The 27991-nt window shown below is 46.0% G+C and overlaps 12 protein-coding genes across 12 annotated transcripts; 5 read left to right on the plus strand and 7 right to left on the minus strand.

Moving 5' to 3' along the window:
• Positions 1-308: 308 nt before the first annotated feature.
• N7478_009906 (60S ribosomal protein eL22) lies at positions 309-1021 on the plus strand (the record flags this gene model as incomplete). Its single annotated transcript, XM_056926120.1, has 4 exons — positions 309-323; positions 528-563; positions 625-821; positions 895-1021. The coding sequence occupies 4 exons, from the start codon at positions 309-311 to the stop codon at positions 1019-1021; spliced, it is 375 nt and encodes a 124-aa protein (XP_056775490.1).
• A 355-nt stretch (positions 1022-1376) lies between these two features.
• On the minus strand, positions 1377-3359 carry rex3 (putative RNA exonuclease Rex3; the record flags this gene model as incomplete). The annotated part of the gene is made up of 1 exon (XM_056926121.1): positions 1377-3359. The coding sequence occupies one exon, from the start codon at positions 3357-3359 to the stop codon at positions 1377-1379; it is 1983 nt and encodes a 660-aa protein (XP_056775491.1).
• A 750-nt stretch (positions 3360-4109) lies between these two features.
• N7478_009908 (lipase ROG1 family protein) lies at positions 4110-5542 on the plus strand (the record flags this gene model as incomplete). The annotated part of the gene is made up of 2 exons (XM_056926122.1): positions 4110-4165; positions 4225-5542. The coding sequence occupies 2 exons, from the start codon at positions 4110-4112 to the stop codon at positions 5540-5542; spliced, it is 1374 nt and encodes a 457-aa protein (XP_056775492.1).
• Positions 5543-5694: 152 nt separating this feature from the next.
• Positions 5695-6522, minus strand: N7478_009909 (putative alanine--tRNA ligase; the record flags this gene model as incomplete). The annotated part of the gene is made up of 2 exons (XM_056926123.1): positions 5695-6468; positions 6520-6522. The coding sequence occupies 2 exons, from the start codon at positions 6520-6522 to the stop codon at positions 5695-5697; spliced, it is 777 nt and encodes a 258-aa protein (XP_056775493.1).
• Positions 6523-7209: 687 nt separating this feature from the next.
• N7478_009910 (phosphatidyl synthase) lies at positions 7210-8629 on the minus strand (the record flags this gene model as incomplete). Its single annotated transcript, XM_056926124.1, has 2 exons — positions 7210-8155; positions 8262-8629. 2 exons carry the CDS (start codon positions 8627-8629, stop codon positions 7210-7212), a joined length of 1314 nt encoding a protein of 437 aa, XP_056775494.1.
• A 4022-nt stretch (positions 8630-12651) lies between these two features.
• On the plus strand, positions 12652-14181 carry N7478_009911 (uncharacterized protein; the record flags this gene model as incomplete). The annotated part of the gene is made up of 2 exons (XM_056926125.1): positions 12652-14067; positions 14122-14181. The coding sequence occupies 2 exons, from the start codon at positions 12652-12654 to the stop codon at positions 14179-14181; spliced, it is 1476 nt and encodes a 491-aa protein (XP_056775495.1).
• A 484-nt stretch (positions 14182-14665) lies between these two features.
• On the minus strand, positions 14666-16540 carry N7478_009912 (uncharacterized protein; the record flags this gene model as incomplete). The annotated part of the gene is made up of 2 exons (XM_056926126.1): positions 14666-16223; positions 16293-16540. 2 exons carry the CDS (start codon positions 16538-16540, stop codon positions 14666-14668), a joined length of 1806 nt encoding a protein of 601 aa, XP_056775496.1.
• Positions 16541-17704: 1164 nt separating this feature from the next.
• On the minus strand, positions 17705-18334 carry N7478_009913 (alpha/beta fold hydrolase; the record flags this gene model as incomplete). Its single annotated transcript, XM_056926127.1, has 1 exon — positions 17705-18334. One exon carries the CDS (start codon positions 18332-18334, stop codon positions 17705-17707), a length of 630 nt encoding a protein of 209 aa, XP_056775497.1.
• Positions 18335-19514: 1180 nt separating this feature from the next.
• On the minus strand, positions 19515-20418 carry N7478_009914 (uncharacterized protein; the record flags this gene model as incomplete). The annotated part of the gene is made up of 4 exons (XM_056926128.1): positions 19515-19706; positions 19768-19989; positions 20045-20149; positions 20221-20418. 4 exons carry the CDS (start codon positions 20416-20418, stop codon positions 19515-19517), a joined length of 717 nt encoding a protein of 238 aa, XP_056775498.1.
• Positions 20419-21357: 939 nt separating this feature from the next.
• Positions 21358-23188, plus strand: N7478_009915 (putative GABA permease; the record flags this gene model as incomplete). The annotated part of the gene is made up of 5 exons (XM_056926129.1): positions 21358-21498; positions 21555-21625; positions 21699-21895; positions 21964-22344; positions 22407-23188. 5 exons carry the CDS (start codon positions 21358-21360, stop codon positions 23186-23188), a joined length of 1572 nt encoding a protein of 523 aa, XP_056775499.1.
• A 1161-nt stretch (positions 23189-24349) lies between these two features.
• On the minus strand, positions 24350-25961 carry N7478_009916 (aldehyde dehydrogenase; the record flags this gene model as incomplete). Its single annotated transcript, XM_056926130.1, has 4 exons — positions 24350-24491; positions 24548-24990; positions 25041-25434; positions 25486-25961. The coding sequence occupies 4 exons, from the start codon at positions 25959-25961 to the stop codon at positions 24350-24352; spliced, it is 1455 nt and encodes a 484-aa protein (XP_056775500.1).
• A 193-nt stretch (positions 25962-26154) lies between these two features.
• Positions 26155-27962, plus strand: N7478_009917 (NAD(P)-dependent alcohol dehydrogenase; the record flags this gene model as incomplete). Its single annotated transcript, XM_056926131.1, has 5 exons — positions 26155-26188; positions 26262-26610; positions 26714-26934; positions 26988-27760; positions 27816-27962. 5 exons carry the CDS (start codon positions 26155-26157, stop codon positions 27960-27962), a joined length of 1524 nt encoding a protein of 507 aa, XP_056775501.1.
• Positions 27963-27991: the final 29 nt, after the last annotated feature.

Raw genomic sequence — 27991 nt, forward strand, 5'->3', positions numbered from 1 at the left:
TTAGTCTCCATTAAGCGGACCAATCAGAGCCATAGAGCGGTGAGTCAAGTCCTTTGGCGGTGACACGTAGAGAAATCATGTGATATGATTACTATCAGGTGACCTGTCCACCAGCCCCAGCCCTAATATTACCCAAAGAGGCTAAGCGCCTCCCACGCGCGGGCAATTTTCGATTTTTTTTGCATCGATTAAGGGCTCCACTACGAAGCCCCGACTGATCTTCTTCCGACCATCTCTCTCGCCGGCGCAGGATATTCACCTCTTTGCGACCTAACCCTTTCATCTCCAATCCCTCCAATCCATTCACAATGGCTCCCGCTGCTGTACGTTGAAACACAACTCCGTGAACGCTTTGCTGTTCCACCCCACCGGCTCCAGCAGATATCTGCACTGGCACGACGAGACCCGGATATTGAAAGATCTATTCGGTGGCTCTGAATCCATTTGCAATAACTGTTTGGTCTGAATGCCATCGGGGACTTCGACAACTATGGAGCAGTAGGCTAACTTTTTTTCCTGGTAATTAGGCCCGTGGTCGCAAGGCCCAGAAGGTCACCCAGAAGGTATGTCAAACTATGCACTTAGATTTTTCATTTGGGTACACGAAACTAATCAAGATCGCAGTTCATCATCAACGCTTCTCAGCCCGCTAGCGACAAGATCTTCGATGTCTCTGCCTTCGAGAAGTTCCTTCACGACCGCATCAAGGTTGAGGGCCGTGTCGGCAACCTCGGCGACAGCGTTGTCATCAACTCCGTTGGTGATGGCAAGGTTGAGGTTGTTGCCCACATCCCCTTCTCCGGCCGCTACCTCAAGTACCTGTGAGTTTTGAATCTACCTTAGCAATGCATGGAATGATGACCATTTAACTAACCATTATCTTTCCCACAATAGCACCAAGAAGTACCTGAAGAAGCAGCAGCTCCGTGACTGGCTCCGTGTCGTCTCCACCTCCAAGGGTGTCTACGAGCTCCGCTTCTACAACGTCGTCAACGACGAGGCTGAGGAGGATGAGGAATAGATTCGTTAACTCGAATGTTGACCTCATTGTCGATCGATCGAACTCGCACCGGGCGTAGCTTTTGGCTTGGGCATTTGCCGGACGAAAGAGTATAGCCATGGAGGGTTGGATCGTGGATTTGTGGGGATAGACTTGCTCTTTTGAGCTACGAATAAAAAAAAGTTTATACCCTTCATTTTGTCCTTGAAATAATATAGAACTCGTAAGCTGAACTATGCCGTAAAAGAAACCATCATGTCTTCAATCTACCAACATAGATTGGCTCATGCGGTAGCTTATTGAGACGCGTGCATAGGTGACTGACTAGTAATTTGTAAAGCTGTAGGTATTATTGTTGATATCGCATTGTTATATACTAGGTGGTACTGGTCGCTTTCCTTTTATACCCTGTTGCAAAGCCAATCTCGTGAGCTGCTTTTCGAATATCCTGGGATGCCTGTCCAGGAGGCGCAATGATGTGGTTGTCTTCAAACTTCCAGCCCTTTGCCCGCAATCGTTTCCACAGATCACTCGCTTTTACCCGCACTAAGTCACCTGTGGTGATTGAATCTTCCTTGGAGTCATGCCCTTGATCCCCTCCCATTTGAATGTCTCGCTCGAGAAACTTGCGGGACAGCACTTTAAGACCCATTCGATTAGGTAGGCGACCTGGATGGGGGTAGAGCAGGACAGTATCGATAATGGTGGGATGGATGACACGGCACGCATTGAGATCATTATCAATTGCATGGCCTATCAATGGAGTTTGTGGTTGTATAAAACCAAAGAGAAGGGCACGAGCCGCAGCAGGTGATTCAACCACTTGTAAAGGCTTGTGGTCTTTGCCGTTCTTCTTTTGATCCGAATGACTTGCATGGTTGGCGGACGTGCCATATGGGATAGCAGATGCATAGTGCTCGGGAAAAACGCCGGAATACCGGGAGTTGAGATCTAGTACTTCGCCCATTGGCTTGACCAAAACATCCAAAAGTTCGTTACCTTCTGGCCAGCTGACTGCTGTGAGCCGGATGAGCTCTAAGCCCAATGTAGTATAACCCATTTCGCAGTCGAACGACACCGGGTTCAAGCCACCTGTATCCGGTTGCGTGGGCGTTGTTTCAAATTGGAGAATTGATGCAAGACGCTTAGCCTCTGATACTTTGAAGACGTGCGTTTTGGCTTTGGTACAGCCTGTTGATGTTCCGACGGATTCACTGCAGCATGAAAAATATGCCTCGGACGAGCCAGTGACACCATCGGTTTTCTTGCGCGGTGGGTAAATTGGTCGACTTGGATGATAGGTGCAATGGCCGCCACTAGTCAATGTTCCATCTTCACGGCGCCCTGGAAAAACCTGAAAGCGTCCACCGCAGCGGTCACATTTCTCCCAGCCCTTGGATTCAATAACGCCCTTCTTGGCTGTTTCGACATCCGACGAGCTAGGAGCTTTAGTGACATACCCAAACTCTTCAAGACCAATCAATGGAGTGACAAGTGCTTCCACGAGGGTAATCTCCTCTTTTGTTGAAAGACCCGTTGTTATGGGTTTCGTCGACTTTAGTGATTGTGGTTGTATCGGTTGGATGTGGTAGTATCGGGTATTAAGGTGTTCCATCACCTCTTTCGTCCAATCTTCTTTCGCCATCTTGGTCAATTTAACTATGCGGAGCTTGATCACATTTGAGTAGACCCCGAAACTATTTTTAGCTAATTTTTCCTCTTCATCTAGAGCCATTGTCACAAGTTCATCTTTGTTGAGCACGAAACACTTGTTCGAAGTATCCTTGTCCTTTGAAACTTTCTCGTTCAGCGATGACATTGCCCCATGAAGCTTGTTCAGTATAGCCGATCGAGCCGTATGAGTCGCTGGCGCCTTTTGAAGCATTCGAGGGTTGAGACTTTCTTTTGGCGCCTTCCGGGGAGGGAATTGTGATGGCATGGAACCCGAAGAAGAATTTGTGCTCTTCGAAGGACCTGCCTTACTTGTAGACTGAGATCCGGTACGCCCTGAAGGGGGAGGAGAGACTCTTCGTGAAATAGATGGCAAACTGGAAACATCTTGACTGACAGCATGGGCCTTTTGATTAGACTCAGCTGCGGGCACTGATGATTTTGCTGGACGTTGATGATTAGGCGGAATATGAGGAGTGTTTGACGTTGAAATTGATGGTGTGGAACTTCTGTCAACTTTGAGTCTCTTCGAGACATGTTCATCGTTGTTGATTGAACTCGATGCGCGCTTTTCGGTTGTTATGGAGTTGCTTGCTTGGATCTTGTGTGAGAACATGCAAGTAATAAGAGGGCATTGTTTCCCCTCTGGACAGGGTGTATTGTCGAACAAGCCGAGTGTTGTGAACATGATCGCCATGATATGCTGGAGCTAGACTTCGGCAAATGAGATATTGGATCTATGGCCAGAAACCAAAAAGAAGCATCATTAAAGCCGAACCAAGCGCGAAATCAATGAATTTATTGACTTGACAAGGTTGTATTTGGACTACCGCAGCTATGAGAATTCCGAGTAGTATCCACTCTGCAAGGCTGGAAGGATTTGGCCTGTTGATCAATGAGAAGCGTAGTGTTCCAGCAGGGGCATCGCAGTCTGGGTGAGCGACTTTCTGTATCATGGGACGTGAAACTCCCTTGTCGTGAATGATTGATGGTTGTAATGAGTTTTCATAAATCTGGGAAACGATTCACGGCGTCAACTGCTTTGGAACGTAGTGAGGTAGTTGAGATTAAAGTGAATTCAATATTCAATAATGTGATGGAGTTGAGGCCAAGATGCAAACCGAACAAAGTTTGGTGCCTGGATATTATGGCATAAAGATCTGACCTCATCGCGTTATCGGGCACAGCCTCATCAAGCAGTCAACACATTAAATGACTTTTTGACCGCCTACCTAACACGGTTAGTAAATGTCAGGGTGGATACCGTTCTGAACTCAGCCTGAGGCGGACACTGCCACTCTCAGTAAGCACTACGAGTTGTCTTATCTCCGCCCAGCGCCGCAGCTTCCTAACTCCGGCTGCCTTTAAAATGTCAGCCTGGCCTCACTTATTTTTGCTCTTAAAGCAATAATAATAATTTCAATAACATACCGAAATAATGGCGAAAATTGATAATTCGTCCAAAGCCAACCATCTTTGCGTCCTAGTGCATGGGTACGCCCCTTTCCTAGTTTTCCCTAGAGTGATATCCATGGTGAATTCAAGCTAATCAGTCCTTGCTCGAGTAGTCTCTGGGGTAATCCATCACATCTGGACTATATGGTAGTAGCGCTGAAAGAAAGACACGGAGAAGACAACATTCACATCCTCTGCCCAGAAGGAAATAGCGGCAACTTCACTTACGATGGAGTCGAGGTGGGCGGCGAACGAGTAGTGCACGAGGTCGAAGAAACGTTGCAAAGGCTAGAGAAACAGGGTCAGAAAATCACCAAACTCAGCATTGTCGGTTATTCATTGGGCGGCCTTGTCGCTCGATATGCCGTTGGATTGCTACATGCCAATGGGTTGCTGGATAAAGTGGAACCTATGAACTTTACAACTTTCGCATCACCACATGTTGGGGTGAGAACGCCGAATAAGGGCGTAGGTGGTCATATATGGAATGGCCTAGGACCCCGACTGGTGTCTATGTCAGGACAGCAATTATTCATGGTCGACTCTTTCCGCGATACTGGACGGCCCCTACTCAGCCTTCTTGCCGACCCAGAGAGCATCTTTATTAAGGGGCTGAAGAGGTTCCAAAACAAGAGCGTTTACGGCAATGTCGTGAATGATCGTACAACGGCATTTTATTCAACACTCTTTACAAAGACTGACCCCTTCCGAAATCTTGATGACATCAATATCAATTATGTGGAGGGTTACGACCGAGTAATCGTTAATCCCGATCAGTTCTTGCTACCTCTCGACCCGAAAGAACCCGAGACTTGTGCTTCTGAGAAATGGAGGCGCTTCAGATTATTCGCGGAAAATATGCCCTTTTACCTACTTGTTATGCTGCTTCTCCCGCCTGCAGCAGCTGTATTCTGCATAAACTCAGGTGTCCAAACATTACGCAGTCAAAAGAGAATCCGTCTGCATCTGGAGGGAAAGGGAAGGGCGCTCTTCGGGAAGTACAAAGTGCCTCTCCTTGTGCAGGATGTCCAGCACGTAATGGACGAGGTCGTCGAGAGTGCAAATTCTCGACAGGAGCCTGATTACCTCTCAAGCTCTGACCCCGAGGCTAGCGACTCCTCTGAGAATGTCGCGAAAAAGTCTATAAAACGCAACAAAGCGAAGACAGGCTTATCTGCAAAGTTAAAGCGTTCAGATACCGAAAAATCAACACCTGAATTCTCGACGCTCGCATTGACACCCGATCAATTCGATATTATTGACTCACTCAATGATGTGGGATTCCGGAAATACCCCGTCTACATTCATAATCACCGCCACAGCCACGCAGCTATCATTGTTCGGATTCAAAAGGATGCATTTGATGAAGGGAAAACTGTCATGAAACATTGGTTGGACAATGAGTTCGCAATTTAATGTAACAGTGCCCCTTTATTTCTTTATTAGCGCACTTTGATACGGTGTTCTAGAGCAACGAAGGAGTTTCGAGCGGCTTACAGCGTGTACAACATATAGTAGATCATCTATTTCAAATACTCTAATTAATGAACAAATGCATGAACCGAATTCTATAATTCTTTGGCCACTTCGTATGACATCCGACTTATACCACTTTTTCGGGTAATCTTGCGAATATTGATCGAACCAACTAAACCAGTCCGCTCAACATGCGTGCCACCGCAAGGAGTTTGATCAAGACCACCGACACTGACAATTCGAACAGGACCATCACCGACCTTTGCTCGATCATAAACAGGCGTACCAGCCTCCAACCAAGATACAGTGACAGCAAGATCCTGCTTCACCAACTCATCAATTTTAGCCTGAATAAGAGGCTTATGTTCATTGTAGATCAAGCCTTCATACTCCATACCTGCTTCTTTAGGCGTATGGTTGGCCTTGACCTCTTTCAACTCCGGCATGACGATTTCCATCGCCACGCCAATGATATGACCTGCCGTATGCAATCGAGAATGATAGTCACGTTTGGCACCGTCGACATTTTGTATAACGCTCTGGCCCTCTAAAAAGGAATGCGCTCCACTGTTGTTCGGTTTTCCAAAGTGTATGATCTTTCCGTCTGAAGTTTTACGGACCAAAGACACCTCGAAGCAGGATTCCGGGTTTGATGCTGTGATGGTGCCAGTATCACAGAGCTGTCCGCCTCCCTGTGGATATAGGATAGTCTGGCGCATAGTCATAGCGGACTCATCAGAGGCGAGATTTTTCGCTAGGCTTTGCTCATCCTCGGAAAGCGAGGAGATAGGTTGATATGACACAATCTCCGTTGTCAGAGTTCTCAAGGACGCATCATGCAGATAGACTGCTTCTGTGGGAGTGGCCTATGTGTTTTTAGTGGGAAAACCATGCATCTATGGGGCCGACTATCGTACCATTTTTTTAAAAAAAATCAAATATCTTTAGGAGTTTATCTTCAAATCCCCTTATTTTGGGGAATTTATGTAGACGAAATTGGTCCCGAGGAGTGTGGGGCTTGTCAAATGAAGGGCGGATACAGCCGCCATAATATTCAGGCACTAAGGGCTTTCCGGATGGAATAAAGTTTCATTAGGCCAATGAGACCTATAGGCTTATCTCAAGAGTCTTAGGAAAGCACGATTATTTTATAAAACTATTGTCATTGCTAGGTAGTTTATGGTGGTTTGACTTGCGAAGAGCGCCGAAATGTCCGAGAATCTCTTCGGTCCCGCTGGGACTTCGATCATCATCGGTTTAATTACGCCGGTAAGACTCGGATAGGTAGTCAGCCATGTGCATGCCAAATGGACAGTTTCTTATTTTGTATTTCGTATCTCATATTTATTTATTCATGCCAAGAAAGAAAATGACCTCTCCCCGAATTTCGGAACAAAATGAGAAAAGTTCCCCATAGTCTAACGTAAGTAGCTAGCATAACATCCATAATATGAAAACCTTGTAAAAACCCCTTGAATGAGTGGTCAAATAATTGACGGGGGTGTTTTTGATGCCAGGACTAGCTGTTTTCAGATAATATTCGACTGCAAGAATCGGCCTATACATGCGTCAAAGCAACGATAAAACCCCTCTATAGCATGCCGAGCTCAATTTCGCACTTGGCTTGGGTCAACGTTGTTCAGATCCTCAACAGTGCTATTCTTTAATGCATTCTCCTGCTGGCGGTCAACTGCAAACTTGACGGCATCGAAAATGTTGTCACAGATCTTCCTGGGCTCGAAGCGAGGTGTGGTATCATCCTGATAAACTCCAGTTTTGACCAGGATAGAGAACCAATCATTCTCCGCGATCTCATTGTACTCGTTCGTTCCACGTATATCAGACTCAGGTGTATCACCAAAGAAGTACACTGTGGATGGGGGCTTATCAATGCCATGAGATTCACTGCGCCATTTTTGCAGTAGGCGTGTGGCAAATTGGAAGGTGCCTACTTGCGGCTTGCCAAATGCGATTGAATTGAGGTCCTTTCCAGAGACAGCCTTGTACAAGGCTTCAAGGGAAGCTCGGAGTGCGCCCATGCCAATGCGCGAGTAATCATGCGAGGTGGACCACACAACATCATTGTGGGAAAAGTATATGGGGGGTCCCTCGTCATGTGTCTCTGATCGTATATTGAGATGGCCATCCTTAGACATGAGACAATCCAAAATGATTTGCTGATCGCCAGCCCAGTCGCGACTATCGGCAAATACAAAAATTGCCTCGATATGTGTTTTATCTAAATCCAACATTCTTGAATTCTGATATTCTTCGTCGGTCAACTTTCGGAAGGGAGTGGTGTCTTGTCGGGTCTTGATAATATCGCCAGGAGTGATGACATCCTTGAATCCGTATTTTTCAGCCACGATTCGACATTGTTCGCCTTCGCCGCCCACAACTAGAACAGTGTTGTACTTCTCGGCCATTTCGCGCATCGGTGTGTGGCCGCAAATGAATTGACCGGGGCTAATCTCAACGTTGAGTTGGCGACTGAGATCATCGCATCGCTGTTGCTCGGTTTTTCCACCACCATTTGTTAAAAAGATATATGGACTGTGCAGGTGATCGTCAGAAACATGGCAAGACAAGAGATATATGTAGGTTCAAAAGTGCTTGAATGACTCAATGGTAGCAAAGGGGAATGAGATATGCAACTTACATTTTTAATCTGTATGGATTATCACCATTGATGTATTTCATGGCATCGACAGCCTCGGGGATGGGCTGGCCACCCCGCATAAGGACGCCATCGATATCAAAGGCCAGTGCAAAATCGTCGCAGGTCACCATTGGGGGAGTTAATAAGGGGATTATGGTCTGGAGAGATTCTTGTTCAGAGAAGATAGTCTCCTCTATATTGGGCGAGGTCACGTTAGTTGGAATGAGGTCACCATCTCCACTGGAAGCCAACAAGTCTTTGGGGGGAGCGACCAGGCCAGTCCCACTGTAAAGATCGGCCCGCTCGGTGCCTAGGCTGTAAGGACGCTCAACCCTCTGGGTCCCGAATCCATCGGTAGTGGTGGTCATCGTGGACGGTGAGCGGTGCAGAATGTACCAAAGTGGGTCAATAAGCGGGTCTGCAGCAAGCACGATAAGAACTTAATAAGAACTAAAGGTCTTTCTCTAAAACATTTGCAATTTTTTCTTGCAAAAGTCACTTGCTGGGCGAAGCGCAGACTAAATTGGCGAGCAGCGACAACTGTGCGAGTCTAACAAAGTAGGAGGGTTGAACACAGAGAACATTGTGGTGGGGGGATCTGGGGCCATTAATAGTATAACATCATTGGGATCAATCAAGTATTAATAATTCGGCTTTCTGGCTGTATGTACTTCATGGACCCACTTTTTGGATTAAATTCTCTTCTCAGAAGGCCCTCGTCATCGTTTCCCTTGCAATTATACCAGTCTTATTGGTTATACATATGGACATGACTCCCTATTGCGACCGCGTGAAGGACTGACAACATTTGTTTAGAGTATCCACTCTGGTATGTCCTTGGCCTAAAAGCGCGCCAACCCAAAAGATACGTGAAGCCCATCCAGAGGAGCTGACTGATCCGTACGAATGAGAAAGAAAGGCGACTGGTCTTTACTTTAGAGTGGGGTCCTATACGCAAACGCCACTTACCACTGGGTGGTTGAAATTGCGAGGAGGCTTTCATGTCATCTCGCAAATGGTACAGCACACACAATTACGGGAAAACTATGATGGCATTTCCACAATGATTATCCAATCGGAGAAGAAATATGACTGCCGTGGAATTGGTGGGCATCCGAAACCACCTCATTGTGTTGTTGTACCGGTGTCTTGCGGCGCGACGCCGACGCCGCGGTCATCATTCATAACGCCACGTTTGCTTCAAGCGCGTGCAAAAATTCATCCGCCTCATCCGACAGATGCTAGTCTTTGACAGACTATGCTGTACAAGGTATGCCGAGCATTGCATAGGCGCCTCAACCTGCTGTGCGCAACTCGAATCTTGCACTTTTGCTCGGGCTTGATCCCTGACGTCATCGCGCCGCACGGTCACTCATCACTCACAGGAACCGGTCTGAAGTGGAAAGTTGCGTCTGCGACCGGCCAACACAAGCAACTTTAAGCAAGGCGTCTTACTAATGAAGAAAGGGACGCCCGAAATTGGCGAAATATTTTCGTGGAGTTATTGGGGTTATGCTGTGGTGGGATGTAGAAGGTATGGACGTGGCTATATTGTATGCATTTGGCCAAACACTAAAATACTAACTCTAGCCTAGAAACGACACCAGTAGGCTGTTTCAAGGCCAAGAGATCAAGTACAAAGCTGCGTACATCCCTAGAATTCCTTGAGATCTATAAAATAAATAGTTTGGACTTGGTGAAGCTGAACTGTGGAATATCCAAAGCTTGCGTCAACTTTTACATACAACAATTCATCGAGAACAAATTGATATTTTCCAATAGAACTACTGAGTGCAGACAATTATATCATCACACAAGAAATTGAATATCACAAGCATATTACTGGAGTTCATAATGATTTTAAATTCTATCCCAATCGTCCCAGTGAGCTGCTGAGAAAGGGGTTAAATGACCTTTATCGTCGACTAGCTTAGCATACATCCATACCAGCATGTGGTATGGTTAATCTTGAGTCATATTTCGTACAGCCATGGCAGATAATAATACAACAAAAGGACCAACTGAAGATATTGGACTAAATTTCCATGCCCTGAAAATGATCGCAAGGTCTCTAAGTCTATCGAAGAAACCCGATTTAGCGATGTGAGAAACGAAAAATTGAGTCGGTTACCCACTACCCACTGGCTCAGCGGCATCTTTTATGTATTCACTAAGTGAGGGTTAAAAATGAAGGCTTCTAATCATGCCTAAATAACTTGTGTGATGACTATTAGTGGCGTCATGAGACCTGATAATTTTTGAGAATGAGAACCTTCCAATGTTGGAGCTACTCGACCGTAGGCTCTGCTGGCATTCTGATATGTTTTGCCATTCTCGGTGGTCTTCAAGTTCTTTGGTTTCAAATTGCTAACCAGTCACCTCGGATAAAGTAGCTCCTTCTTTGCCTTCTTTGGACTTTTCATATGTTATTCAGCCAGTTTCATCGATCCAATCAATACGAGGGTTTAATTTTGGTTGGAAATACTTTCCCCCCCCGGTGAATTGGGGAGTTTCTCCACCATAAAACTTGCTAGGAAAGCGATGGAGCTGCGAGGTATTTCTCCATCTGCCTTGATAATGATGCCATATTGTTATCGCTCAGTCATCAGGCAGGCGCATAGTATACCTTGGGCTCGGAGTTTCCATTTTGTCTTCCCAAGCATGGACACAATTCGCTCCCTGGGATTCTACAAACATTTTTATCAGTTGTATCATTGTCCTTGCGTTTATTGCTTTAGGGCTTTGAAGAAAATGTGGCATAAAACGATATGGGCTCGGCTAGAAGCGGCTGACCTGGTCAGTTGGGGACGAGGCTGGTTGATGTAGACAGGGAGTATTCTCCTCTTCAAAAATTCGCCATTAATCGAGCTATCAAGCATGAAGACTACGCCAATATCTTAGACTTTGATTGCCTATATGTATATGATATTGACCTGCCGCTAATCCCATACGGCTCCATAGAGCAAAGTGCTTTTTTTGAAGGAATATCACCACTGTACAATATCCAAATGGGACCACCCCAGGATATAACAGATTTATCAGACTGAAAATTTCTCTGTTTATAGAAAATTTGCGCTTGAACAATTGTCTCAGCTGCAGCTCTGTTATAACCCGGTGGAGTGTAATTTCACAAGGTGTTTCATAGGTGGGAAAAACCATCAGCTCTATCCTCCATCAAGAACCCCCGGGGCCAGCATTGTCTCATTAATCCCTCACCCATTTTCACTTCGAGGCCGATCACAATATTCTCCGAGATTCGGAATTTGGGAACCAAAGGATCTTCAAATCTGCCCGACGAAGCGGACCGTCATCGTACATCTGTTCTACAGTAACGCAGAGAAATAGAACAACATCTGATTTCCGATATGTTGATGACAAAACATCCAGAGAGATGCTGGAAGTTCAATTACGACTCAAAAACGCATTCTCTAGGTTGGGCGAAGGAATCTATACTGTACATAATAGCCCGAGTTCCTTTTAGATGAGAATTGATAGTCCCGAAGCCGAATATCGCATATTTACCTTTTACGAAAACATCAATTATGTCAATATACCAAACGTATTATCCGAAGAACAATCTATTATGTACAAGAAATTGAATCCCCGCCATTGTATCCCCAGATGGAGCAGCTTTCCCCGGGACATCCCCAGTTCTGTTGGGCTCGGCCTAGGCTTGTTTTGTGGGCAAAGAGCGAATAAAACCTGGGCGATGAACCAGATGCGCCCGCGAAATAATTACCCCAAAGTTATCGGCTTCGATAATGAATCAAAAGAGAGCGTGAATACCCACAAGTATGCCAAGTGGCAAGTAGTGTGCTCCGCAACATGGAGTAGGCTGGAGCCAGCGGGCCCCGGTATGGATGCGGGCGCCGAAAGAGGGAGAAACTCGGGAGGTAAGTCGGGACGATTACGTTTCACCGAAAAAATTCACGGAGAAGCTTTGAACCCTAATTGAAGAATGTGGGTCTACTCAGATTTCGGGCGGCCGCAGAGTTGCGGTGCTACATCTCCAAATGCGGTCATGGTCCACTTTTTTAAACGAATCCTCAATTTTTTTTACATGATGACCCGCGATTGTGCTCGTGGTAGAGCATCGTTCTGTTCCCCATATTCCCAGTGGCCACAATTTCCCCGCCTCCTGCGGTACAAAGTGTGTGTTTCTACATCAAGAACCCCAGCGATTTGATCACTAGTTACGGTGCGGGAAACCTTCCAGAAGCCAAGGGATCATCGGGACCTTCTAGTGGGTCGGACACTGACCGAACCAAGAGACCGAGATAATCCCGTTTATAAGCGTTGGGTGGCTACGTGAAATTTCGTCGTTTGTTTAGACTATCGGCGCCCAGTTTCCTCTCTCCCACTCTCTCTTCTCACGCCCGTCCTCGCCATCATGGATTACGACGAGATATCCCATGGCCAACAGGGTCATGTCGATGACAATGACAATGTCGTTACGCGCAACGAGACCACCAATGCCCCTCGTGATGAAGAAGAAAAGATGCAACCCACCGCGCCCTTCGAAGAGAGAGATATTAAGGTCGGATACATGAACGAGGCGGACAGACATGTCTACGAGAGTGGTATTCAGAAGTTCAGTCGTCTGGGCTGGAAACGCTTGACTGTTGTTCTGATCGTCGAAGCCATTGCTCTGGGAAGTTTGTCTATTCCCTCCACCTTCGCCACTCTTGGTATGGTGGCTGGTGTGATCTGTACGGTGGGCCTTGGTTTGGTCGCCATCTATACTAGTTGGATTATTGGAAAGGTCAAGCTTGCTTTCCCCGAGGTTGCTCACTATGCCGATACTGGTAGACTCATGGGTGCTCGCCTTGGTTGCCCTCGCTTCGGGTTTGAGCTGATCAACGCTATGCTTGCCATTCAACTGCTTTTCCTGACCGGATCACACTGTCTGACAGGAACTATTGCCTTTATAAATATCACAAAAAGCGACATCTGCTCTGTCGTGTTTGGTGTTGTTTCTGCCATAATTCTGTTCTTCCTCGCCGTCCCACCTAGCTTTACCGAGATGGCTGTGCTTGGTTATATTGATTTTGCCTCTATCATTATTGCCATCGGCATTACAATTATTGCGACAGGCGTGGATGCAAGCAATGCCCCAGGCGGGCTTTCAGCTGTGGACTGGTCTGCTTGGCCCAAAGAAAACCTTACATTTACTGAAGCCTTCGTTTCCGTGACCAACATTGTCTTCGCCTACAGCTTTGCTCTTTGCCAATTCTCATTCATGGATGAAATGCATACCCCCCGAGACTACGTCAAATCCATCTGGGCCTTGGGAATTATCGAAATCGTCATATACACTCTTACCGGCGCTTTGATCTATGCGTTCGTAGGACAAGATGTTCAAAGCCCTGCCCTTCTTTCAGCCGGCAGTCTTCTCAAGCGTGTGGCCTTCGGTATTGCACTGCCAGTCATCTTCATCAGTGGTTCTATCAACACTGTGGTCTTTGGTCGTCTTGTACACGGCCGTATCTTTGCCAACTCCCAGATTCGGTTTATTAATACTAAGATGGGATGGTTGACTTGGCTTGCGGTTATTGCCGCTGGCACAATTATTGCATTCATCATTGCTGAAGTTATTCCCTTCTTCAACGATTTGCTCTCAATATCCTCATCGCTCTTTATTTCCGGCTTTACCTTCTACTTCCCCCCAATGATGTGGGCCTTGCTTCTTAAGAAGGGTAGCTGGCGGGAACCCAAGAACATTGTGCTTGGTACGATTAACCTGATCGTGTTCCTCATTGGAATGATCGTTCTTGTCGCGGGAACCTATGCCAGTGTTGACGATATTGTGAGTACCTTGGTTCCGTTTATCTCCTGGATGACACTAATAAACATTTTCTAGGTCAACAAGTACGCTGCAGGCACCGTGCACGGCGTTTTCACCTGTGGCTCACCAGAGTAAGAATGATGATAAATGATGACTGATCTCTTCTATGAGATGTTATGAGCAGTTCATTCTGTTCGTGAACGAGCGATTTCAAGCGCCTATATACCTCGAAGTAACGCGTTGAGGGGTTTTCACATTGACTAGACGGAACACCTCATACAACGGAAGACGAAATCTTCAATTATGTATTAGATTAGACTTGTCTTGGAATTTGGTTCGAGCGTTTCTAGCGAATGAATCTTGTATGTTATGTTATAGTATAAAGCCAGATGCTTTAGCTTAGGATTTGGAAATACCAAAGCTAGCTTATAGAAATACAAAAGCCTATGCATTTGAATTAAAACAAGTCTATCGATAAGTAAAAATGTTCTGCCATTAGTACTTAATAGCCACTGGCAATGCACCCTCTATTTTATATCATGATGTTGCACATGTAACCTTGGAAGTTTTGGGCCTTCCAACTGAGAAAAAAGACCCACCGGGGTATTATAGAAATTCATCACAGGTGAGTACCATGTACTTGCTGATTCATCTTTTTCACATCGATATTCTTCCAGAAGAAGCAGGAGGTCCAAGTAATAATATAGAGACAGGTAGCAGTAATCAGCATCAGTCGCTGGGTATCACCGTACGCATGATCAATCGAATTGCGAATGGCCGAGCCTCTCGCATAGGACTCTTGAACGTACAAGGAGCTATAGATACTCTCGAATTGGGACTGAGCAGATTCCGGAAGATGGTCTCTCAATTTAGTTGGAAATATACCAGTCCACATAGCAGTAGCAACAGTACCACCAAGAGCACTACCGATGCTAGAAACGACGCCCTCCATCGCCATTATAGCAGGGATATTTCGCTGTGCTGACACAGACATGACTGTCATCTGTTCACAGGTCACGAGGGTACCGCCACCAAAAGCAATAAATATGAGGCACATTACGACATAGCCAATATTGACATCTGGTTGTCGGAACTTGATCATAAGGCCAACTCCAAGAACAGTCAGAGGAACACCAAAGCAGATGGCCCATAGCTTCAATCGGCCGTTGTAGCGGAGAATAACTCCGAAGCAAAGGCACCAGAAAGTAGAGCCCATAGTGTAGATGTTGGAAATATAAGTCGAGTGTTGGACAGTTTGGTTGAACATGACCTGTAGAACAGAGGCGAAGTAGTTATCCCAGATATACCAGGCAAAATAGAGTGAGACAACCATTGAAAATGTGAAGCAGACTGTCCGGTTCTCTATCAACTCCCACGGCATGAACTTGACGGGCGCGAAATACTTTTCCCACACTGTGAAGGCGAGGATCAAAGAGAACCCGAAGACAACGAAGCATATTATCATTGGCGAACTCCATTCACCACGTTGGTACGAATATAGGTTGAACGACAAGAGGAAGAGTGAAAATCCAGTCGAGATGATGAGAAGACCGATAACATCAAACTCAATGCAGTAGTGTATAACAGATTGCCAGAAAGTTCGTCCACTGCTCTTCTTCTCGATGAAGTTCAGCTTTTCGGCCTTCTTCTGGGTATAATACCATAGACCCCAGAGGGGCGCACAAACCACAGGCATGACTATAGCAAAAACACCAAATCCCCAGCGGTATCCAATACCACCCGGGGCGAGAATTCGATCAGCTGCATAACCGTAGATCCACGGTGTAATCAGGTACGGCGAAGCAGAGTACGCAATCCAAAATGCACGATTCTTCAAGGCCGTGGTATCAGCGATGAAAATAGTCATAGAGAAATCTATCATACTGAATCCAGTCTGATAGAAAACTTGAGCAGCACAGTAGGTCTTGACATCCTTGCAAGCAGCCATCATAACCAGACCTAGTGTTAAAAGCGCAACGCCAATTCCAAAGGCTTGGGGCCGACCCCAAATATCCATAACCTTCGCGTATGGGAATTTGATCATAGCGGAAACAATAGAAGCGATAACAGTGGTGATACCCGTCAAGGAGTGCATCTGGAAGTCACTGTAAATGTAGGGCGACAGTGTGCTAAGAAGGCCGGAGCTGAAATATTCTAGGAAGTTGACGACCCACATACTTTAGTATCATTAGCTTGATTATCCACTGGCGTGTGTATTGCTGTTTGCAAGAGAGAGAAAAACCAACAGAATGTAGGTTGCTATCAAAGTGTTCTTCGTCCAGGCTTGCGTACTTGCTTGGGCCTTCTGAGTACCACTCTGTGCTTTTTCATCCACTACTTCATCGCCTGATAAAGGCTCGTTGGTCTCTTGAGACTTGCCCATGGGAAGCTTGGCATCGCCAGAAGCTTCAATGTCGGATAAACTTCCCACCTGTTGTTCTTCGACAGACGGTCTGTGCGAAAAGGGATTGATGAAGCGTTTTCTGACGGCCATGGCGTCGGCAGAGGGTCCTCAACAAAAATTGAGAAAGGGTTTCGAAACAAAAAACCGAAATGAAAATTCTTTTCTCCCAGAGGTTCAGAAGCGGAATTTAAAAAGGGAAAAGAGGGAAATTTCAAGAGTTGCATTGACCTCAAGATTCATTATGGATTAGATCCGCCCTAGTGACATTTTGCAAACATGACTCGAGTCTTGTGGCGGCAAAAACGGAAATTAAATTTTTTTTCGGCTTCTAGATCCCTCATGTGCACCTGATGAAGCTTGATCAAAGACATGAGCTAGGTAAAATGGAGCAAGTCAGTCAACATCTCATTCCCTATTGGGATATCACGAACGCCGATCGGAGATATTTTGAATCAGATACGGTCCAGCAAAAGCCAAGAACACGGAAGAATCAAATGCCAAGAGGCAATTCCAAGAACACGATACTTTAGTGCTGACAAGAAATGCCACGAAGGATCAAAGAACCGATATCGACCCACTTTTATGGCCTGATCCGTGTTATCTGATTTGATTGATTTGATTGATTTGATTGATTTGATTGATTTGATTGATTTGATTGATTTGATTGATTTGATTGATTTGATTGATTTGATCCTATCCTTGCCGGTATCGGCAACTGACTGGACCCGAAATCATTTGGGTGCTTTTGTTTGAAGCATTTAAAGACATTCGATGCGAAGACCTATCTTAGCTTTAGCTTCGCGCAATGTGGTCTAACGTAGCGGGATGTGGTCTATTGACTATGACAAATGTTGGCATCGCAAATAAATTAAATCCAAGCGAAGGATATAATAACGAAGTAAGGCTACCAAGCGAACAAATCAACGACTGTTTGACGTGGGAGAATAATTGCTAATTAAGTAGGTTGATTGTGCCCAGATAGAGCAGAGCCGTGAGGGCTCAATGCTTTCTCATAGCTAATTGTAAGAGTTTCGAGGTTCGGTGGGAATTGAACACTCTCCAAGGGAACAGAGGCAGGATTGTCTGTTAACGTAGGTGTACTAGAAGTGAGGTGCTTGACTGCGATTAGACTATCGAGGGAGGTCCAATTACCCCATGCTTTGTAGAAATATATGCCCGTAGTTTCCAAGGACGATTTCAACTTCAAGTTCTTGCTCTCTTTTATCTTAGTCAATATACATACATTCACCCAGCTCACCAGAACCGGCACACTTCATCGTATATCACGGCTGGAGCCTCAAGAGGAATGAGATGTTTCACACCCTCTGCCATCTTGAGTGTAACTTGAACTCCATTCTCCGTAAGAAATTGACCGACTTCAGCTTCAACTCGCTCTTTAGGCTCAACAATGTCAAATTCTCCAAAAATCACACTGGCCCGAAGACCTGTCTTCATTGATGCCAAAGAATCTTTCACAGCAGGACAGATATCCTCAACCATTCCATACGCTGGCCAGGCTTTCTTCGCCAGTTCGTTTCCACCTAAACTATCCTGAACAATCAAGTCCTTATCAAAAGCACTTAGTCTCTCGGTATTAGCGAGAACATTCTCAACGGTCCACCGAATAGATTCATCCGATTTACAAGCCACCATTTGCTGGGCCTTCATTTCAAGTGGCAGGTCTAGTGAAGCTGGTGCCGCAGGCGCAACAAGTACAAGACCTTTGACTGCGGCGACGAGATGCCGAGAAAGATGGACTATAGTCCCGAGGGCAGTCTTCGCGCCCATTGAATGTCCGACAACGACAAAACCATGCTCAAAGGGGTCTTTGGTACTTTCAGTTATACTCAACATCTGTAGAACTTTGGCAACATCTGAAGCCATTGAGGAGACAGAGTAGGCACTGCCATCATCGGTCGTTGGAGCGGATGACTGGCCCCAGAAATGATGGGATAGAGGACACTCAGGGATGTTGGAGATTCCGGTGATGCAAGCTTATGCCACGTTGAAGATGTTCCAGGTTTTCCAGCGGTTTTGTTCGCTGGGTAGGTGATGCGAGCGTGAATTGAAGTATCAGATGAGATCTGAAAATAGTGGGATGCCATCGTGGCGAGTTGAAGATGGGGCGAACTGAGACTTGAAATAATTTTTTTAGACAGGTTTTTTCTTTCTCTTTTTCGCAAATATGAATGAGTTGGTCACAAATAGCAAGGTCTTTTTTGTAGGATTTTGGGGTGCTTTATACTTCTTAGTTGTTCGCTTCACGAAATTCCGCGGAGTTTCACCAGCGCCCGAGACTCTCACCAAGCCCCATGGAATTTCTATGTCAACAGCCGGAATCCGTGATCACACCTGAATTAAGTTTTGGTGGCAATTCGTTATGTTATAGTATAAAGATAGGAAGACAAAATACGATATTTTTGTGATTTTAGATATCACCACGCAAATTTTCTGGCCCCGGGAGAGAACAACTTGAATAAACCCTTTCTTTTTGCTGTATTTATCTTAGACGATAGGAGAAGTGGCCAGATGATCTAGTGTATCTTCTTGCTAGTCTTGCATTATTGAGCAGCTCTGTCTATGGGACAGACTGGGATTTCATAGACTAGGATCCTCCCCTTTCTGAAAGCTCTATGGACTCATTGTCTACACTGAGTTGTACTGTTTTCAAGATATGAAGTCCTCGGCCCGTCTTCGATTTGTTTATGATCGGGTCATCTTCTCTTTCCCAGCCCCTTGGTGACTCGGCTCCGCTGCCACGGCGTGGGTGTATGCGAAACTCCGAATCTTCTGGCCCCGGCCTCAATCTGGTTTGGAATTTTGATCTCGATTCGGATTCTGAGGGACCTTTGTATGTGTATGAAATCCCATCATCGTTTTCGTAAACGGCGATGAACGGTTTCAGAAACGCCGTCAAGAAACAGGTAACGCTGAGGGCCAGGTATATTTCCGTACACACCGTTGCGAAGGATCCGAGGAGAGTTGGGTCCACCGAGTCGAGCTGGACCTTGATGAAGTGGAGTCGAACGGCAGCTAAAGGAATCAATCTAGTGTTATCATTATGTTAGTAATCTTGTATCGTTTCTGATTTGTTTTTTCGACGGTGAACAGACATGATTCGACTCTCAAGAGCACAGATCACGAGAATCTTCTGCTTCGTGGATATCCTGACTTTTAAGATTGCAAGGAGCACATAGCCAAGGAGGAAGATCTCCGTAATGATGTCGATAATAGTGACTGCTTCCCAGCGCTGGAACTTTAATAGCGTAAGATGATCAGTTCTCGGGTGATTTCCTTTCAGGGTAGTCTCGTCATACCAAGCTATTGCATGTATTATCGTTGATTTCATTCCACGGGCTGGAAGTACAACGGATTGCCAAAAGGACAACCGAAAGTAATGTCCATACAATTGTACCCAGAAGGAGTGTACGAATAAACCGGCGTTGCATATGAGAGAATAGAGCCTCATAAAAGATACACGCAGTTACTTTAGAGAGACCTAAAACAATTATAGACAGAAGTTCCGCAGAGTAAACTATCTATTCAAGTATTAATAAAGAGTCGGCATGGTAAAATTCGCGAATGTTAGCTTACTTTCAGCATTTTATCCTTGTTACTTGTTTCGATAGACCCGATTCTAGTTCCCCATCCAAAATGAACTCCTGTAAAAACCAGTGCTCCCTGAACGATCGCAGTAGTCTACCAATTTGTTAGCTTAGGTGGTCATCACAGACATCGTCACTTATTTAATAACGGGGATTGATTCATACCACAAGGGCGGCAAACGCGTAGCCGCCTGGGGGCAGTGTGCTTTTCTGAAAAGAAGAGAAGATAACCGCTGCGATAGCAAGAAGATGAAGACACAAGCACACCACAGTGAGAACCACAATCAAACCACTGTGGTCATTATCATTGTTCACCGTTAGAGGTGCACTGACGCCTGAAGGCCATGATTTCGAGGATGACATGCTACATGACCAGTCTACCCCTACGAAGTAGTGTAAAGATGCAGTGGAAAGAGAAAAAATACTTCAGCCTTTTCTTCGAAGGCGTAGAAGGCCCCTGCGGAGCTTATCAGAATATATGCCATTGTTTTGAAATGAAACTTTGTTCTTTGTTTGTGGGCCAACAACTTCGGGACAAAAGTACACAGTGCATGGGTATGAATTTTCAAGAGCGAAAATTGGCAACCGGAAAAGATTACTCCGTACAACTGAGTCGCAATCCGATCATGACAGGGGTCACTGTTGGTCACTAAAATATGGGTTGTGGGCACGAAAAATCGACTAGCAGGGATCTGAAGTCGAGCCCCTTTTCCCACCTTCTCCCAAGCATTTTCACCTTGCTAGTATGGGTCTCTGAATGCGATATAGGGCTCGATTCGTTGATCGAAGATCAGTCCAATCAATCCACTCGAACGTTTGAACATTTCCAAATAATATTAAGACCTTGATGATAAGAGGCCTCCACGTCCTGTGCCCGAAGATACTGAGTTCGCAAGGTGGTAGAGGAGTTCCCCGCCCCGCCTTGGCATGCCCGGCCTCGTGCATCGATCTGCACTCTCCTACACTATCTAGAACATAATGCAGTCTCTAACACTTGGTGTTTTCTGTTGTGCATGCCCCATCAATTTGATCTTGATCTTTTGATTCGTCGCGTCTATTGGTGAAACATACCATTTCACTAGGACTGGGTCTCCCGATAAGCCATCGGAAGACGAGACAATGAGACAATGTGAATGGGTGAAGTAAACCGAAGCTAATAAGGCGGGTCCACTATCGTGCAGCGGGCTTTCAGGCTGCGCTTAAGCCCCGCCTCTCGCCATCAGATTTCTCTTTGCGACGGTCTCAAAAATCACCTTCGTTCTTCTCTTCTTGGATCACCGAAGAACCTGGGTAGTCGTCGTTATGGAGGCCTCGGGGAAAATGACCGCTCTGAAAATGACAGACATGGAGGTCAATCGCAACGATATGGACGTCTATCAGACAGGCGGAACTTCTGGTGACGATAATGAAATGACTCGCATGGGAAAAGTTCAAGAGTTCAAGGTGACCTCAGATTGTTACGATTACACGTCTTACCAGGCTAATTGAGTCTCTATTAGAGAAATATGCGACCGGTAGCAGCATTGAGTTTTGCTTCCGTGCTTCAAGCAACCTGGGAGTATCTCATCCTGTAAGTAGGATCTACTCAAAAGAAAAGAAATCAAAGATCTAGCGATTTTGGATGGCGGTCTAACCCAGGGCAGTTCCAACTATACGGGATTAGAGGACGGCGGCTTGCCAGGAATGTTCTGGTCATATATATGGACTTTTATTGGCTTTGGATTCATTATTGCCTCGCTCGCAGAAATGGCATCAATGGCACCGACTGACGGTGGTCAGTACCACTGGGTGTCCGAATTCGCTTCTCCTCGACACCAAAAATTCCTCAGCTACATTACCGGTACATGGCTCCTTGCCTACTATATACAAAAAGATAACAATCTCTGATAATTTACCATTGGAATATAGGATGGATGTCAACACTAGCATGGCAAGCGGGGACCGCTTCCGGCTCTTTCCTCACAGGAACGGTCATCCAAGGGTTGATTAGTGTCCGTGACCCGGACTACGCCGCGCCAGGCTGGCAGGGTACGCTTCTCGTGTTCTCCATGGTGCTAGTCGTCTACTTTTTCAACGTCCATGCGTCAGAGCTGATGCCTATCTTGAGTAATCTTCTGATGCTTTTTCACGTTTTATCATGGGCCGTCATCTTAATCATGCTTTGGGCCATGGCTCCTCGTCGGTCCGCTGAAGCCGTTTTTCTGACGGACTGGAAGAACATAGGAGGATTGCCGACTATGGGCGTTAGTGTGATGGTAGGACAGATCTCGGCTATCTATGGCTGTCTAAGTGTGTACTTCTATTGTTTGGTACTTATCCTTTTCATGTCCTTATACTGACCTCACAATTAGGCTCCGATGCGTGCGCTCATATGTCCGAAGAAATCAAAGATGCTGGTCGCAATGTTCCAGTCGCTATGTGGTGGGGATACTTTAGTAATGGCATTATGGCAGCTATTCTACTGATTGCTTACCTCTTTGCTACTCCGTCTGTTGAAGATTCACTAGACGATGCATCGGGGTTCCCATTGCTTTATGTTTTCAAGCAGATGACCTCCACCGCAGGAGTGAACGGACTGATGTCAATCATAATATTACCTGTGATCTTCAGCAATGTTATGTTCAACGCATCGACATCACGTCAAACATGGGCTTTTGCTCGTGATAAGGGCCTGCCGTTGTCCGGGTGGATTGGGAAAATCGATTCCAAGCGCAAGATTCCCACGAATGCTATCATATTGTCATGCACAATCAGCTGCCTTCTTGCTCTTATAAATATTGGCTCCAGCACCGCATTCAACGCTATTATTTCATTGAACACAGCTGCGCTGATGTTCACTTATACGGTTTCCATCTCATGTGTCATCTACCGGAAGATCTGGCATCCTGATACCCTCCCTGTGGCCCGATGGAGCCTGGGACGCTTTAGCTTGCCTATCAATATTATCGGGCTCTTATATTGCATATTTGCGATGTTCTGGTCCTTCTGGCCAACTGAGCTCCCGGTCACACCTGACAACTTCAATTGGAGTGTTGTCATATTTGTTGCAGTATTCATACTCAGCCTTGTGATGTATGCTGTGCAAGGGAGGAAAGAGTACGATGGGCCAGTCATAAATGTTAAGCAGAACTAGACTAGAGAGTTTTGCTAGTTGAGTTGTCCCAGACTGTAACAATTGTCAAGGGTATAAAATTTCCATAGCCCAGGCAGAATCTTGAAAGCTCGTGTGGTTCCAAACAACTCCGTGCTTTCCAGGTACTAAGCACCCCAGCGGCAATTTTTGAGAAGAGTCAAATGGAGTAGCCATACGCTTCATACGCTAGTAGCAATGCTAAACCGAAGTTGTCTTTACTGCTACGCTTCTACTATATGGGTCTCTTCTTTGGAATGCTGGATGGTCTTGGAGGTATTAGGTATACAGTCCGTGCCAACCATGACAACGTGCAGATACATCAATTCAAGCTCTTTCCCTTGTTCTCACTTCTAGGGTTAAATCTTTTCAGGGAGCTTCCGCCCCCGCTCCCGCGCCTGTCGAAGAAATTTAGAGTCCACAATGTCGGGGTCCGATATTTAATGATTTGTCTACAAATCCCCTTTGCTCAATTGTTCTCATATTTGTGGATGAACTTTGCTGCTCGTGCATGTCCTACCCGGAAGCTTCCTCCATCCCGAGTGCTTCTCCGGTGCCGAAAATTGCATGGGCGGCATGAGGAACTTCGTGGAATTCGAAGTCGGTGCTAGTCTTTTTCATATTTTCAGCAAATTTAAGGTGATCATCGTATTGAACCTCCGCTGTTCCCCTCTGGAAATAGAGTGTTACAGGCAGCTTTGATTCGTTTCCAAAAGGTGGAAGTATGGATGGTCACGAGCCCAATTAGGAGGGATATGGTTAGTGGCACCCCACTCAGCGAGCGCCGAAAACAAATAATCAGACTTGTAATTGCGATTATTGTCCACGTCATCTGTCGCTCCTTTAGTCATGTTAACCCAGGGATGCCACAGCAGAGCTGCCCGAGGCAGAGGCAGTGCATGGTGAGGATTTTCTGTTACAAGGTAGCGCAACATCGCAAGAACTAGATTTCCACCAGTAGATTCGCCAGATAGAACGATGTTGGCAGGTAGAATCCCAAGTGTCTTAACTGCATAAAAATATACTAGAAAAGACGGGGTCATATACTTGATCATTTCAAAAGAAACATTAATATCATTATGGCATACTGGGGTAATATAGAGGAACAGAAATGTTGATGTCGCCCAAATGCACACACAGTTCGAGTCCAAGTGATTAACAACTCTATTCTAACCAAGTCACAGACTTGGTCCATAAGAACTCGTCTAACATGTTGGTTCCAAAACGCCCATACCCGCTGCTCTTGACTCCACCATGAGGAAGAGCTGCTTCGTCGTGAACACTCATAGAGTTGATGTGAACCGCTCTGTGAAGATAATTAGCATAAGAACAAGAACAGAGTACACAGGAAAGATAACATACCCAGAGTCTATTCGCTTGGCCACGCTCAAACCCCTGGCTAGGCTTTCAGTGTACACGGAAGCACTCAGGCCATATTCTGTATCATTGGCAATCTTGATTGCCTCATCATCACTGCCAACCACGAAAAATGACGCGGTCGGACCAAATGACTCGGTCTTGTAGATGTCCATATCTTTGGTAACATTCTCAACAACAATTGCTCCCATGCGAGTATCGGAGGTTGCTTGGATATCGAGATCTCCAATCAAAACCTTGCCACCCTTAGATATCGCATCCCGAATCAAATCCTTGTTCTTGGAAATGGCAGCTGAATTGATCGCCACAAGTTGAGTGCTTGGGCCACCGAGAACATTATTGATCGTAGCTTTCAAAGCTTCGCGGAACTTGTCAACGATAGACCTGTGTACGATGATTCGTTCAGTGCACATGCATACTTGGCCAGTCTGATGCTTGTTAGCAGATTCATAATACTGTTGATAAAATATAGACTTACGTGGATGAATGAGCCAAGCGTAGCGCCCAAAGCCGCCTTCTCGATGTCGGCATCCTCAAGGACGACTGTGGGGGCCTTTCCACCTAACTCTAATATCACCGGCTTGATATGTTGTGCCGCAATCAAAGCAACCTTACGTCCAACAACTGTGCTTCCGGTGAAGCTTAACTTCCTGACTGCGGGGTGAGCAATCAAGGTTTCAGTCACTTCTGGGGCATCCGAAGGCCGGGAATATAGAACATTGAGACAACCATCAGGCAATCCGGCTTGTCTAAATGCATCCCCAATAGCCCAAAAACATTTTGGAGATAGTTCGGAGCCTTTCAAAATTGTAGTGTTTCCAGCTGCGAGGGGAAGTGCCACGGCTCGGGTACCGAGGATATAGGGCGCATTCCTGTAGATGGGGATTAATTAAATGACTCTACCTGGAATTCGGGGCACGTACCAAGGAGCAATACCCAATACAACACCATAGGGCTGCTTGTAAACAAGTGCACCTGTACCCTCTTGCAGCAAGGCAGGAGACGTAGCTTCGATTCCTGACACCTTTCCTGCAACATCTTTCAAGAGGTTCACACCAAGCATCAGGATAAACTCTGCAAATTCGGCCAGAGCACCGGTCTCTTCACACATATATCCTACGAATTCATCCTTCCTGGCAAGGAAAATATCCGCTGTCTTTAATAGTATGTCCCTGCGCGTAGCAGGCTTGGTCGAGGACCATGCTAGAAAGGCCTTTTCCGCCGATTCGATGGCGAGTGTGGCATGCTCGACAACAGCAGCACTGGATTTGTGCTCCACGCGACCTTTTCCAGGATTACTGACATCGAAGGTATCTGAAGTTATGACATCTTTGTTATCAATTATGAGAGGAACAGTTGCAGCCAGCGCACTAGCTTCAGAGATGGCTGATGTGGTCATGACTAGACGACAATGACTAGTGAAATAAGTAAGATGAAGTTTCCAAAGACAAGGCAAATTCCACTTGGATATGTGATCCTTCTTTAGGACCCAGGTCTTGATTTTATAGCTATATCGGATACGTCAATCCCACATTTCCGAAGCGTTTAGCTCCACTCGTCTCTGCCGAATAGCTTGCCGGAAAAGATCAGCAATGGCTGCGTCGCAAAAGGGTGGACCCAATCATAGTCAGTCTCACGCCTCCAACCCCAAGTTTGAGGTTGAGTTTGCTTGGCGCGCTTGCTCACCATGTTGTGCCAGTTGTGTTAGAGTGGGAACGTATCAAATCAGGATTCTGGGATTTGTCCGGGGTGAAGTGGAGTCCAATCGCGGGGGTGAACCCAAAAACTGGGGCGGTCTCGATTGCGAATCACGGCAAATTTTCACTCGAATATCGGAACTGTGCTTCCGAAGCTGCTATCCGAAACCTTGTTACCTTGGAACTCCCCCGCGTGGACGTTCGGGGAAATGGAGACTGGGGATGCAAGGAAGATCTTCCACATAGGAATCGTGGGAACTTGAAATCGGAAATATTGAAGATCTACCATGTCGAGGACTCCGATACGGCCCAGGTGTTGGGTATAAATGTCAAGCTCTTCCCGACTGTCGGGTATAAATGTCAAGCTGTTCCCGACTGTCGGGAACCAAGAAATACTGTACTAGAAGTATAGTCTCCAAATACTTGACCAGTTCAAACAGCTTTCACTTTTTAGATTCAATTTCGTTATCTCACTGTCCGACATGTCAATTACAACCCAAGCACTTGTCTCAAGACAAGTTAGCTCATCAGTGAAATTGGAAAACATTGTTCTTGATTCGCTACGCCCAGATGAAGTCTTGGTGGAGATCCATGCCACAGGAGTCTGCCATACAGATTTCGCTTGCATGAATGGAACCCTACCCGCAGTTTTTCCCAGTGTATTTGGACACGAAGGTACAATAATGTTATCACTATCTTCTAAGTCTCATTCACTAACTTTTCAATAGGAGGTGGTGTGGTTTTAGATGTCGGAAGCAATATCAAGCACCTCCAGAAACAGGACAAAGTCTTGCTCAGCTTTGACTCCTGTGGCTCGTGTACACAATGTGACTCTAAATACCCCTCCTATTGCCAAGAATGGGTTCAACGCAACTTTGGACAGAAAAGAATGGACGGAAGTCTGTCAATGTCTACCCCCGATGGAACCAAGGTACATGGAAACTTCTTCGGTCAAAGCTCTTTTGCTCGCCACACCATTGTTAGTGGAAATTCCGTTGTGAAGGTTCCATCCGACACCTCGCTAGGTCTCTTTTCTCCGCTAGGTTGTGGCGTTCAGACAGGTGCTGGAGCTATACTGAACACCCTGGATGTGCAACCTGGAAAGTCGGTTGCTGTCTTTGGGGTTGGATCAGTAGGAATGAGCGCAGTTATGGCGGCGAAGATGAGAGAGGCCAGCGTGATTATCGCAGTCGATCTGCAGGCCGATCGATTGGAGCTTGCGAAGAAGTTAGGAGCTACACATGGAGTTATTGGCTCGGATGAGGATGTCGTTGCACAGATACAAGCTATTTCTGGGTCAAATGGCGTAAACTACTCCGTTGACTGTGCCGGTATACCTAGTGTGGTTGAGAAGGCTTTGGATTGTCTTGGAACTCGGGGAAAGGCAGCAACTGTGGGCGCCCCAGCGCCCGGAAAACGCGCGGGAGTGGATGTGTTTGCTCACCTGGTCAATGGACGCCAATACGTTGGATGTTGCGAAGGTGACAGTGATCCTGAGAAGGTATGTTCAGGGGTTTCCCGCTTTAAACTCCAACACAGCTAATTCTCCTATCTAGATGCTACCTTACTTGATTGAGCAACATCGCAAAGGTCAATTCCCTCTTGATGAGATTGTGACATTTTATAAAGTAGAGAATTACGAGATTGCGTTCAAGGACATCAAGAGTGGTAAGGCTCTGAAAGCTGTTCTTCTTTGGAGCTAATCATTTGCACTGTACGGAATTTCTTCAAG

The sequence above is a fragment of the Penicillium angulare genome (genome assembly GCF_028827245.1).
Source record: "Penicillium angulare strain IBT 27051 chromosome Unknown utg000007l_segment0_segment0, whole genome shotgun sequence".
In the NCBI taxonomy this organism is placed as follows: domain Eukaryota; kingdom Fungi; phylum Ascomycota; class Eurotiomycetes; order Eurotiales; family Aspergillaceae; genus Penicillium; species Penicillium angulare.